General features: G+C 44.8%; 1 protein-coding gene across 1 annotated transcript in view; it reads left to right on the top strand.

Annotated features, from left to right (window-relative positions):
- The first annotated feature begins 3,561 nt into the window (after nucleotides 1–3,561).
- Ddb2 (damage specific DNA binding protein 2) overlaps nucleotides 3,562–12,745 on the top strand; it is a 38,187-nt gene continuing 29,003 nt past the window's right edge. The window contains exons 1-3 of the mRNA XM_006984359.4: nucleotides 3,562–3,931; nucleotides 5,231–5,367; nucleotides 5,898–6,089. Of these exons, the coding sequence (XP_006984421.2) occupies nucleotides 3,805–3,931; nucleotides 5,231–5,367; nucleotides 5,898–6,089 (456 nt within the window). The 5' untranslated portion in view covers nucleotides 3,562–3,804. The remainder of the gene's footprint in view (nucleotides 3,932–5,230; nucleotides 5,368–5,897; nucleotides 6,090–12,745) is intronic.

Below are 12,745 nucleotides of genomic sequence, written 5' to 3'. Positions count from 1 at the left end.
AATAACATTATAGGCCAGGTGGTGGTGGTACAAGCCTTTAATCCCAGTACTCGGTGGGCAGAGGTAGGTGAGTGTGATTTCAAAGCCAACCTGGTCTACAGAGTGAATTCCAGGACAGCCAGAACTACACAGAGAAAGCCTATCTTGAAAAACAAAAACAAACAAAACAAACAACAAAAAAGAAAAAGAAAATAACATTATAAGCCAGATGTGGTGGCACACACCTCTTTGTTTGTTTGTTTGTTTTGTTTTTTTGTTTTTCGAGACAGGGTTTTTCTGTGTAGCTTTATGACTTTCCTGGAACTCACTCTGTAGACCAGGCTGGCCTCAAACTCACAGAGATCTGCCTGGCTCTGCAACCCAAGTGCTGGGATCAAAGGCGTGCGCCACCACTGCCCGGCCAAGTGGCACACACCTTTGATCCCAGTATTCTGGAGGCAAGGCAGTCAGATTATCTGTGAGTTGGAGGCCAGCCTGGTTTACACAGTGAGTTCCAGACCACACTGAGCTACATTATAAGACCCCCCCTCTTTTTCTAAAAAGGATTTTCTAAGATTTATTTATTTTATGTATATGAGTACTCTAGCTGCAGGTACAACTTTATGCCAGAAGAGGGCATCAGATCACACTATAGATAGTTGTGAGCAACCATGTGGGTGCTGAAATTGAACTCATTCAATTTCAGGACTTCTGGAAGAGTGCTCTTAACCCATGAGCCATCTCTCCAGCCCAAGACCCTCTCTTAAGCAACAACAAAACCCACACAAGAAGCAAAACAAAACAAAACCAACAAATAAAAAAGATGAACATTCTTATTGTTGGAGACTGATACCACTCTGAAATGGACCTATACAAGCCTATTAAAATTACTTTTATTTTCTCTCATAATCTTATTGTCTTACTTTTTTTTTAGAATTCATTTATATTTTGATATATATTTCTTTACTTTGGTTTTTCATGACAGGGTTTCTCTGTGTAGCCCTGGCTGTTCTGGAACTCACTCTGTAATGGCTTCAAACTCAGAGATCCTTCTGCCTCTGCCTCCCAAGTGCTGTGTTAAAGGTATGTGCCACCATAGTCCAGCTATTTTTTTCTTCAGAGCTGAGGACCGAACCCCGGGCCTTGTGATTGCTAGGCAAGCGCTCTACCACTGAGTTAAATCCCCAACCCCTGCCCAGCTATTTTTATTTATGTGCTTATGTGCATACGTGAGTGGAGCTGTCTGCAGAGTCCAGTGTTATGCCAGATCGCGGGGAGCCCCCAAAAGACCACCACAGATACCGAATCCCGCATGTAAAAGCAAAGAGCCTTTATTTCAAGCTCCAGAGCTTGGTCCCTCTGTCCCACACAGCAGTGAGAGCAGAGAGCCCTGAGCTTAGGTGGGGCAGGGTTTTTATCATAGCAGAGGTTGGGGTGAGGGGATTTCCAGGGTCCAGGACCCTGATTGACTGACAACTGTCTAGGGGTATCTGTAAAACAAAAAATAGGTGTGTGCTGGACTCCAGAACATCTGGCCACCTTATCTAATGGTTGGAATGTTTGGGATGTCAGGTACTTCCTCACCCCTGAGTAGATCTCTGGGTGGTATCAGTTTAAGGCTTTTCCTGGATCTGGGTGTTGCCTGTCAGTAAGCCTGTCACAGAAGCTATGTCTAGGCCCCTAAGCCTGTCATGGCTGCTGTGTGGTCAAGCTATTTTGGGGCCCCTTCACAAGTCTGGAGCTGGAGTTATATACAGGTAGTTGTGAGCCACCTGCCTGGATGCTGGGAACAGAATTCAGGTCCTCTGGAAAAGCAGCCAGCTGTCTTAACCATTGAACCTTCTCTACAGCTGCCGTCCTACAGAGGTGTGTGTGTGTGTGTGTGTGTGTGTGTGTGTGTGTGTGTGTGTGTGTGTGTGGAGACAGGCTTCTCTGTGTAACAAACAGCCTGGCTATCCTAGAACTTGCTTTGTAGACCAGGCTGGCCTCAAACTCACAGAAATTCCATTGCCTCTGCCTCCTGAGTGCTGCTATTAAAGGTGTGTGCCACCATTGCCTGGCTGTCCTACAGGTTTTTTGTTTTGTTCTACAGTTGTGAGCCACCATGTGGTTGCTGGGAATTGAACTCATTCAATTCCAGGATTTCTGGAAGAGCAGCCAGTGCTTTTAACCTCTGAGCCATCTCTCCAGCCCCTGTCCTACAGTTCTTAATTCAAGCCCACCTTAGGATATCCCTAAGATAGGTGCTTGGCTAGGCTCAGCTTTTTACTTTCCCCTACAGTTTTGTTTTAATTTAAAAAAGTAAGCTATATAAAAACATAAAAATTATACGTATTTATGGAGTATTATCTCCATAAGGAGTACATATTTGACATACATATACACACAGTGTACTATTTAAATTAGGTTAAACATATCCCCTCATATATCATTTATGGTGAAAACACTGAAAAGCTTTCTATGAAGGGGCCCCAAAATAGCTTTACCACACATCAGCCATGACAGACTTAGGGGCCTAGACACAGCTTCTGTGACAGGCTTACTGACAGGCAGCACCCAGATCCAGGAAAGCCTCAAGCTGATACCACCCAGGGATCTACCCAAGGGTGAGGAAGTACCTGACATCCCAAACATTCCAACCATTAGATAAGGTGGCCAGATGTCCTGGAGTCTAGCACACACCTATTTTTTTGTTTTACAGATACCCCCAATTGTCAGCCAATCAGGGCCCTGGACCCTGGAAATCCCCTCACCCCAACCTCTGCTATGATAAAAACCCTGCCCCACCTGAGCTCAGGGCTCTCTGCTCTCACCGCTGTGTGGGACAGAGGGACCAAGCTCTGGAGCTTGAAATAAAGGCTCTTTGCTTTTACATGCAGGATTCGGTCTCTGTGGTGGTCTTTTGGTGGTCTCCGAAATCTGGGCATAACGCTTTCTACTTTTTTGAAATATACAGCATGTGACAGTGAACTACAGTTACCATAGCACACCAGGTTTTCTCACTCTCATCTGACCCCTGTTACAATGTAGTCCAGGCTAACTCTTCTGCCTCAGCCTCCTCAATCCTGGGAATCACGGAGCTGACACACGCCACCCCCTGTCCTTCCTTACCGCATCTGCGAGGTAAAATACATCACCGAACGCTGTGGTTGGCTAAGCAGAGGCATCTATTCTTAGTGACCAAAACGGAGAAGTATTTGGCTATTTCCACATTTTTAGACACTTCGATCTTTTTGTTTGCTTTGTTTTGTTTTTTTTCAGACAGAGTTTCTCTGTGTTGCCCTGGCTATCCCAGAACTCACTTTGTAGACCAAATTGGCCTGGAACTCAGAGATCCACTCCCCTTTGTCTCCCGAGATTAAAATCCACCCCACCCCCCGGGCTGGATCTTTACTCTTCTTAGGATATAAACAATCAAGTTTTATCAGGCACAACACATAGACACTCCAGTTCTTCGGGAGTTAAACAAGCGCTCCCAGCCGGCTCCACTGGTTACCCCACGTGCCCCGCCTCCCCGGAAGAGGCGGGGCCGCTAGGGGGCGGAGTGGGCTCGGGGGGGCGGGGCAGTTCCGGGGGCGGGGCGGGCCCCCGGGTAGCCGTCCCGAGGGGGCGGGGCGGTTCCGAGGGGCGGGGCGGTCCTGAGGAGGCGGGGCGAGGCTAAAAGTGAAGTTGCCCTGGGAGCGTTTGGCGCGAAGTTACCTTAGCCGGGCTACCTGCGTCGGCGCTGCCTCGTACGTAGTCTCTTCCTGTTCTTTCCTCGGAGGCTTTTTAGTCCTCGCTTCGTCATTTTGCCAGTGGCCTTGATAGCTCCGCACGGAGTACGCCATGGCTCCCAAGAAATGCCCAGAAACCCAGAAGCCCCCCGGCGTTGGGGTGCGCCTCAAGAGCAAAAGCCGCAGAAGTCCTCAGGAGCTGGAGACCGAAGCCAAGAAGCTGCGTGTGCAGGGTCCCGGTACGGCCTGTGCTGCTGCTGCTGCTGCTGCTGCTGCCGCCGCCTTAGTTTCCCGCTGGTTCAGGGTGCTCACGCCAGAGGCCGAAGTTGGGGTGGAGGGTGCTTATGGCTAGGATCCTGGAGCAGTGCCTGGTCCCCGTCGCCTCAGGCTGTGATTTATTTGGGAGGTCTGGGGTTCGAACCCAGGCCTCGAGTTCGCAAAGCAAGTGGTTTGCCCCAGAGCTGTATACGCTTCAGACTGCATTTTAATGGCCAGTTCATTGACACCAGAGAGTTAAGTTTAACCGCCCTCCACCTCCACTCCAAGTGACAGGAAGAAGCAGATGAGCTCCATCACTGTAGATCCACAGCCCCCACTTTCCTTCTTTATTCCAGAAGTTTCACACACACACATCGTTTCAAAGTAATCCTACCTTCCTTAGCCCCGTGGTTGCTGAATTTCCAGTCAGTGTTGTTAGCTGTATGGCCTTGAGTTTCAGGTGAGAGTCTGAAACTCTCCCTTCTTCAGGAAGCTCATTCTCAGAGGTTTACCAGGGCTTGAACCTGGGGCTGTTCTAAGTTGATGGAGTAGTTTTATCCATCAGAGGAGAGGAAAGTTGTCAAGAGAAAGGACCTCGAAGCTTGGGTCCACGAATTGGTGATTCAGAATTGCTTTCTTCTCATTATACTCTGGTTTACCTCCCCCTCCCTGGAAGCAACCTAGTCAGTTTAGAGCTTATCTAAACCCTACTGGGTCCTCCTGGTTTCTCCTTAAGTAATAGTTGCTTGTTACATTCTTATTACTTTAAAAAAAATATGGAGTCTTGCTGTGTAGCCCAAGCTGGCCTCAAATTCAAGCTGTTTCTGCTGCAGCCTTCAGAGTGCTAGGATTACAGTTCTACACCACCGTATTTGGATACCTCTTACGTTATTTTACTATAAAATTAAACAAACATCTTTCCTAAGCCATTGCCTCTTGCTGTCCTAGAAATGTTGGTATGTGATTTTAAGATTGTCTCTCAACTCCTGCTAACTATGCCACCCCGCCCAAGAAAAGTCTGCCGTGTACTTTGCTGTGTATCTCTTTGGCTCAGCTTCGAGGAACCCTGCGAGGTTATACCAGGTTAACTTCAGAGTCACTGTTTGCAAGGGTGCTTTGGAGAAGGGTCATTACTTCTTTATTGGGTTGAGTGGGACTCACCAGTGCATGGAAAAGGCTTTTAGGAAATGATCAGACAGATTGGCAAAGGGTTCCAGGGGGAGAACCTTCCCTGAGAGTGTGGAGAGGAAAACGTGTGTGCATGCCTTCCTTCTTGGCAGTTTCTAACAGGAAATGCGGGTCGTGCTGCCTTTTGGCCGAGTTGTCCAGCCTGCAGATCCCGCCACGGAGTAGCAGCATCATCAAGGATCTTTACCACCATAAGTTGGGCAAAGCCACCTGGCCATCACTACAGCAGGTGAGATGTTTCCTATCTGAGGTGCTCAAAGGTTTTCAACTATTGCAAGCTCTAACTAGATTTAAAAAAAAAAAAAACAATCGGTTCAGCAGACTGTCAGAATGGTCAGGTCAGCTGGCTATGATGCCTGGCCTACCGAACACTCAGTCAAGGAGAAAAAGGTTTACCCTGTAAATATCCCGGCTGGAATGCATCCTGCCTTCCTGTTTCCAGGATTAGTTCACGTACATTGCAGATATTCCATGCACAAGACTAGAGAAGACTTTTAATGTTTATCCATGAAGGGGCCAGAGAGTGACAGTTTACCCAGGACCTGATTTAATTTTTATGTATGTTTTTGAGACAAGATCTCACTATGTATCCTGGCTTGCCTGGATCTCTGTATGTAGACCTGGCTGGGTTCAGTCTGACAGAAATGCACCTGCCTCTGCCTCCTGAATACTGGAGTTAAAGGCCTGTGCCACATGCCCAGCTCCGGACATGAGGTTTAATTCAGTGAATTCAGATTAATTCGATTTTCTCTGTATTAGGGTCTCCAGAAGTCCTTTTTGCACTCTCTGGCTTCTTACCGGGTATTCCAAAAAGCTGCCCCCTTTGACAGGAGGACTACATCCTTGGTCTGGCACCCGACTCATCCGAGTACCCTGGCTGTGGGCTCCAAAGGGGGAGATATCATGATCTGGAACTTTGGCATAAAGGACAAACCTATCTTCATTAAAGGGGTAAGTGGTTCCAGGTGTCAGATGGTTGCAATGTATAACTGATAATTGGAGGAATGGAAGGAATGATATCCGGTAGCAAGGTGGTTGGGAGCCAAAGTAAGTGGGTGTTTTTTTCAAACTTATAAATGGTAACAAAACTCAAATATGTTTGAATACTGGCCTTTAAAATATTAAAAGGTATAGACTAATCATAGAGTCTCTATTCCTCTTCCTCCTTTCTTCCTTCCTTCCTTCCTTCCTTCCTTCCTTCCTTCCTTCCTTTCATTTTTCAAGACAGGGTTTCTCTGTGTAGCTTTGCGCCTTTCCTGGATCTTGCTCTGTAGACCAGGCTGGCCTCGAACTCACAGAGATCCGCCTGGCTCTGCCTCCCGAGTGCTGGGATCAAAGGCGTGAGCCACCACCGCCGGGCTCTTTTTCTTCTGAGATAGAGTTTCACTGTGTAGCCTTGACTGTCCTGAAGAGCATTATATAGATCAGGCTTGCCTCAAATTCATGGAGATCTGCCTGCCTCAGCCATGCCCTCCTGTATCCCTTCTTACTTAGTCTCAGTTTGTCTGTCTCTTCTGTGTTAGTTTTTCATTACTCTGACAGTACCTGCGAGGAATGCCTTCAAGGATGAAAGACAGTTGTAGAGATCCCATGCCTGTAGGCTCTAGTTTGTCTGGGCATGTGAGCATCGTGGAAGAAGAGTATTGTAGAGCAGAGCTGCTCATCTCTTCACAGTCAGGAGCAGAGAGACACTGACTGTCATGACCTGGAGTAAGTGATGCCCTTGGAAGGCATGTCCCCCAGTGGCCGGCTTCCTGCAACCAGGCTCCATGTCCTACTGGCCCATTTAGTTTGAAGCCCATTAATAAATTAAAGCAGTGATGAAGTTAGCACCCTCACCGTGCAGTCACCTTTCGATGCCATCACCTGGAGACCAGACCTTCAATATATGAGCCTTGGGGGCAGGGCCCAATGCATACCCAAACCATAGCACTTCCTGTGGTTCAGGTACACCAGCTACTTCTGTTCCGTTTGTTTTCCCCTTGGGCTGGAGTTCTCTTTTCTATAGTTTTCTCTTGGCTGGCTCTCACTTACAGTTCAAGTCTCCACTCAATCTGCTTTTCATTTTTTTTAAAGACTTTTATTTATTATTATTTTTTTGTGTATGAATGTTTTTCCTGCATGTATGTATGTGTACCACATGCATACCAGGTGCCTTCAGAGGCCAGAAGTGAGCATCAGATCCTTTGGAACTGGAGTTATAAAGATGGTTGTGCTGCCATATGAGTGCTGAGAACCAAACCTGGGTCCTCTGCAAGAGCAGTAAGTGCTTCTAACAGCTGAGGCATCTCTCCAGCTCCTAATCTGCCTTCTAGTTATTTAATTATTTATTTTTGAAACAGGGTTTCACGATGTAGCTTTGGCTGGCTCAGAACTATGTAGACCAAGTTTGCCTTGAATTCATTGAGACCCATCTGCCTCTGCCTCAAGAGTGCTGGTATTGAAGGCACATACCACCATGACTGGATTGATTTGCCTTGTTAAAGAGGAAGTATACCTTACCCCACCAGTAATTGCCCGGCTTCACATGTTCACTCGTATTTGAAATATTGTATTTCTCCGTCTTTGCCTATTGGAAATAGTCACGGTGGCAGGCAGGGACCTTGTCTTTCTGTTTTGTCACCATATCCTCAGGGCCTAGAACAGCCTTTGGCCTAGAGTAGCTGCTCTGTATTTGTTGACTGAATGAGGAGCTTGGAGAACACCTGGACAAAGAAATATAAAACACCTAACAATGCCGATTGATGCCTAATGCTCTTGAACACAAAAGGAGAGCCCCTGTGTGTTAGAAATGATGGTGATGGCTTCATGGATGACTGAGGAACAGTACTTAATCAGGAGAGAATAAAGAAAGCGTGGTGCTCAGGTGTCAGTCAAGATTTGAAGACTTGGTGCAGTTTTTAGGTGTTCCGTTGTCCCACCACCCGCCCCTGCTTCTACTGTTAGGGCTCAAAGGCAAACCTACCACAGAACTACATCTTGACACCCCCCACTTAAGTTTTTATTGTTTACTTTGTATTTGTTTGGTTTGATTTGGGTTTTTTGTTTGTTTGTTTTGAGACAGGGTCTTTCTATGTAGCTCTAGCTGGCCTGGAACTTTCTATTTAGACCAGGCTGGCCTCACACTCATTGAGATTATCTACCTCTACCTAATGAGTACTGGAACTAGAGGTATGTGCCACCATGCCTGGCTATTTGATTTGCTGGAAAAAAGGGTCTCATTTTAGTCCAGGCTGGCCTTGACCTTTCTATGTAGCTAAGGGTGACTTTGAATCCCTGATGATTCTTCTGTATCCATCTCTCAAGTGTGTGGAATTATAGGTGTGTACCACCATGCTCACCAGTCCCCTTAGAAATAGTCTAAGATGCTAAGGTTTATCTTCAGTTGCTGAGATATCTGTTGGGGACTAAGGGGGTCCAGCCCCTCGATAGTCCCCTCCCAGGGTCCAGGAGGAATCTACAACCAGCTGATAATTAATCTTCGAAGAAAAGAAATGAATCTATGTACACGAAATTCCTTATTATTCTCTCTCTACAAGCTTATACTCTGCTCTCATTTTTAGCTCCTTTCTTGTCCAATTTCTCTTTACATTTATCTGTTGTCCCCTCTAGGTTCTATCTTAATTCCTTCATCTTAGTTCTGCCCCTTCTAGGTTCTCATCTATCTAGTTCTTTCCCCTATCAGCTCCTCTCCCATCTCCTTTCTCTCTCATCTGGCTCTTCCTCATCTTGTTCTCCCCCATCTGGCTCTTCCTCATCTTCCATCTCGTTCCTCTGGTACTCTCTTCTAGCCTAGTCTAGTTCTTCCCCATCTCAGTTTGTTCCTCTCAATTCTTACCCATCTAGTTCTTCTGTTCTCTTTTCTCTTCTCTGTTCTTCTATGCCCTGGAAGTCCAGTATATATACACTTATAAGCAGTAATCCCTTGGCAGTGCAAAGCCAGGCTTTCCAGGGTCAAACGGGGTGTGGGGGGTGGTGATAAGAATCACATAGAGGGGCAGTAAGTGTTAATTATCATTTGCAACCCCAAAGGGAAGTGACCAATGGGGAAATGAATTAACTAAAGGCTAAATTCAGGTAATATCTAAGAAGAGGGCTCTTATGTGTTCAACTATAGTCTTAAACGTGATTGGTAGAAAATGCTAAGAATCTATAAGTTGCTACATCAATGGGAGAAAATAAAACTGCCTTCTTTTTTCCTGTGGCTCCTATCTGTCCAAGCTATCTGCCATTTTTCTGCAGGGTGGGGCAAAGTGTGCTCGGTCACTAGGCAACCTGTGTACAGCTAGATGCCTCTGGTGATAGTTAAAGGGAGATCTGGAACTGGAGGTAAGATTTGGGAAAGGAGGAAGTTAAGCTTAATTGGCACATCCGCCAGGCCTTCTCAAACAGGTAGCCTGGCTGCTTCAGTCTGTTCTTAGAGAGTACAGAGGTATCTCTGATAAGGTACTTTCCTCCCTCTGGGGATGGACCTGGTCAGATGCTGCCAATGATGATAATTACAGGGAAGCTTGAACTAGGGTTCAGGCTGAGCATAGCTGTCACACAGAAGGTTATCTAAATATTCCTAGAAGTGGTTAGGTAAGGAGTTAGAGATCTATAAAGTTAGTAAGGCTGTAAGAAAGGAGGGTCTGAGCTAAATTGTGTAAAGCTATTACTTAACATCCACCTGACCTAGGTGGTGTCTCCTTGTGGAATTTACCTTAAATCAGGAGACTTGCATGTGGACTGTTATTTCTGTTAGTCCTTGAAAGTGGCTAAGGGAGATATCTGATTCCAGAGAAAGCCTTTCCTGAGGCTATTCTCCAAATACCTTGAATGTGTATGTCCAGAGAGTGATCGGTCCACACTGTTAGCCCTTCTTAGGGAAAAGTCCATTGGGAAAACTATGAAGGCACACATGATTTTCATAACAGAAGACAGCTGATATATAACAAGCCAAGTAACACCAAAAGCTCCTTGGAATTTGGCTTCCTCTGGAGGAAGTCTTTGACTTTTCCATAACCAGCTGAGTTCTTATGATATATTCCTGCAGCCCACAGCAGATATTGGCTCTCTAGGACATCTACCTTGTCTGGCTGGTAGCTGACATTGGAGAGTTGTACTATAAAAAGTGACTTTCGGCTGGGCAGGGGTGGTACACGCCTTTAATCATAGCACTGGGGAGGCAGAGGCAGGTGAATCTCTGTGAGTTCAAGGCCAGCTTGGTCTACAAAGTGAGTTCCAGGACAGGCTACAGAAGCTACACAGAGAAACCCTGTAACACGAATCTTAAAAGGTCTTATTAATAAAAATAAACCTGGAGCCAGGTATTGGAAGAACGCTGAATGATCAGAGAAACAGAACAAGCCACATCCAACCTCACCTCGCCAATTCCTCAGCTGATCTTGCTTCCTCAGACTGAAAGCCTCTGAATCCTCATCTGAATGGATCTCAGCTGAACTGCTGCTCAAAAGTCTAAAAGGTTAACCAGGCTCTAGTTCCTCGTCCTAATGCCTTATATACCTTTCTGCTTCCTGCCATCACTTCCTGGGATTAAAGGTGTGTGTCACCATGCCTAGCTGTTTCCAGTGTGGCTTTGAACTCACAGAGATCTGGATGGATCTCTGCCTCCAGAATGCTAGGATTAAAGGTGTGTGTGCCACCATTTTCTGGCCTCTATGTCTATCTAGTGGCTGTTCTGTTGCCTGATCCCAGATAAGTTTATTAGGGTGCACAATATATTGGGGGACACAATATCACCACAAAACCCTGTCTTGAAAAAAAAAGTGACTTTCTAGTTTTAGAACTTAAGTAAAAAAACTCCACAGACCTCAAGAAGTGAAATAGGTTGTGGGTGGGGGTTTATAGTTAGTAGTAAAGACACAGTTTTAATGCAAAAATGTAGGTCATAAATTTTTGGACATGTGTTTTTTTTCCTCTTTCAAATAAAGCCTGAAAGTATATGTATGGTCTTTATATGTGTGCTGTATGGTTTTTGTTGTTTGTTTATTTGGTTTTGGTTTTCTTTCTTTCTTTCTTTCTTTTTTTTTTTTTTTTTTTTTTTTTGGTTTTTCGAGACAGGGTTTTGTTGCTGGAGGGCTTCTCTCCAGGTTCCCCAAGCCCCACAGTCCCACAATCCACTTATAAAATAATCACTCAGACGCTTATATCACTTATAAACTGTATGGCCGTGGCAGGCTTCTTGCTAACTGTTCTTTTATCTTAAAGTAACCCATTTCTATAAATCTATACCTTGCCACGTGGCTGGTGGCTTCCTGGCGTCTTCACATGTTGCTTGTCCTGGCGGTGGCTGCAGTGTCTCCCCCCCAGCCTTCTGCTTCCCCGAATTCTCCTCTCTCCTTGTCCCACCTACTTCCTGCCTGGCCACCTACTTCCTGCCTGGTCACTGGCCATCAGTGTTTTATTTATATATAGAGCAATATCCACAGCACTGGATCATCTCAACTAGTCATCTCAAAATTGCTCTGAGCACCTTGTAGTTCAAAGCTGATCTGTGGATGATGTTTGTCAGCTTAATGATATCATTATTGTCCACGTGGAATTGTTGTTGTTGTGGGGCCCCATCTTCTTTCTGGAGACTTCAGTTGATATTAGGCCTGGCCATGATTTCCTGCAGAAAACTGATAAGAGACTCGAACACAAAAACATATATATGCAGCTAGCCTTTTTTCTAGAATTAATTAGTACTCTATATGACCATTCATATCTTAACAAAGTTTAAAATGTATATATATCTATATATCTTTATATGTTAATCTTGTAAATTTTGATATAAAATTCATACTTTAAGAAAAGTTTAAAGAATCAGAATAGAATCAAAGAGTTGAGATTAGTAATAGAATAGTCCCTTAATTAATTTTGCTTTTGTCCTGTACCATAGCAGAAGATGGCTCTTATTCTGGCATGATACAGGGAGTTCGCATTTTCCTTTTAACAACATGCTTGAGTTTAAAGAAGGAGAGAGCCATTCTCCAACTCCAAAGTCAGCTTTAAATTTTAATTGAACTGGGACTATTAGAAAACCAATAGTGTTAAATCTTTAGAGAAAAGCAGAAACAAACATTTAGGAAGACATAAAATTTTTTAGATAATATATACCCATACACCGTTTCATTCTGTTTCTTGGGATAGATGATTTGTCCCTTTTCTTCAGTTGTCTCATTTGTCCAGTGTTCTTCAGATTCCTTAACCTTCATTCTCCTAAAAGACAAAAACAAAAACCTTTCCCCAAGACTAATTTTGGGGATGTTTCCTTTTGACAAGTTATTATCTGATTAAATGAAAAGGCATGTGTTATTGATACAAGTTAGTTTAAATTGGATGTTCATGCTGGTTGATGAACTATCACCTCCTCAATTAAGAGGTCTCTCTTGTTCAAATCGAACCTTTATCAATTTTGATGGTACCCACAGCTTATCTTCTCCTGTAGAAACAAAAGCAAAACCTCGTCCCCAATGTAATACATACCCTGGTTTCCATTCTGAGGTCAGCACATCCTTAAAGTATATAGGCTGATTTAATTCTGTAGTTTTTTCTATTATCCAATGTCTCTCTGCAGCTGTTGTTCCTTTCTCATTGGCATTCAGAAAATTCAAAGTTAGAAG

The sequence above is a fragment of the Peromyscus maniculatus genome, chromosome 4 (genome assembly GCF_049852395.1).
Source record: "Peromyscus maniculatus bairdii isolate BWxNUB_F1_BW_parent chromosome 4, HU_Pman_BW_mat_3.1, whole genome shotgun sequence".
Lineage (NCBI taxonomy): Eukaryota > Metazoa > Chordata > Mammalia > Rodentia > Cricetidae > Peromyscus > Peromyscus maniculatus.
The sequence above is the reverse complement of the archived record's forward strand: the minus strand, read 5'-3'. Positions and strand labels throughout refer to the sequence as shown.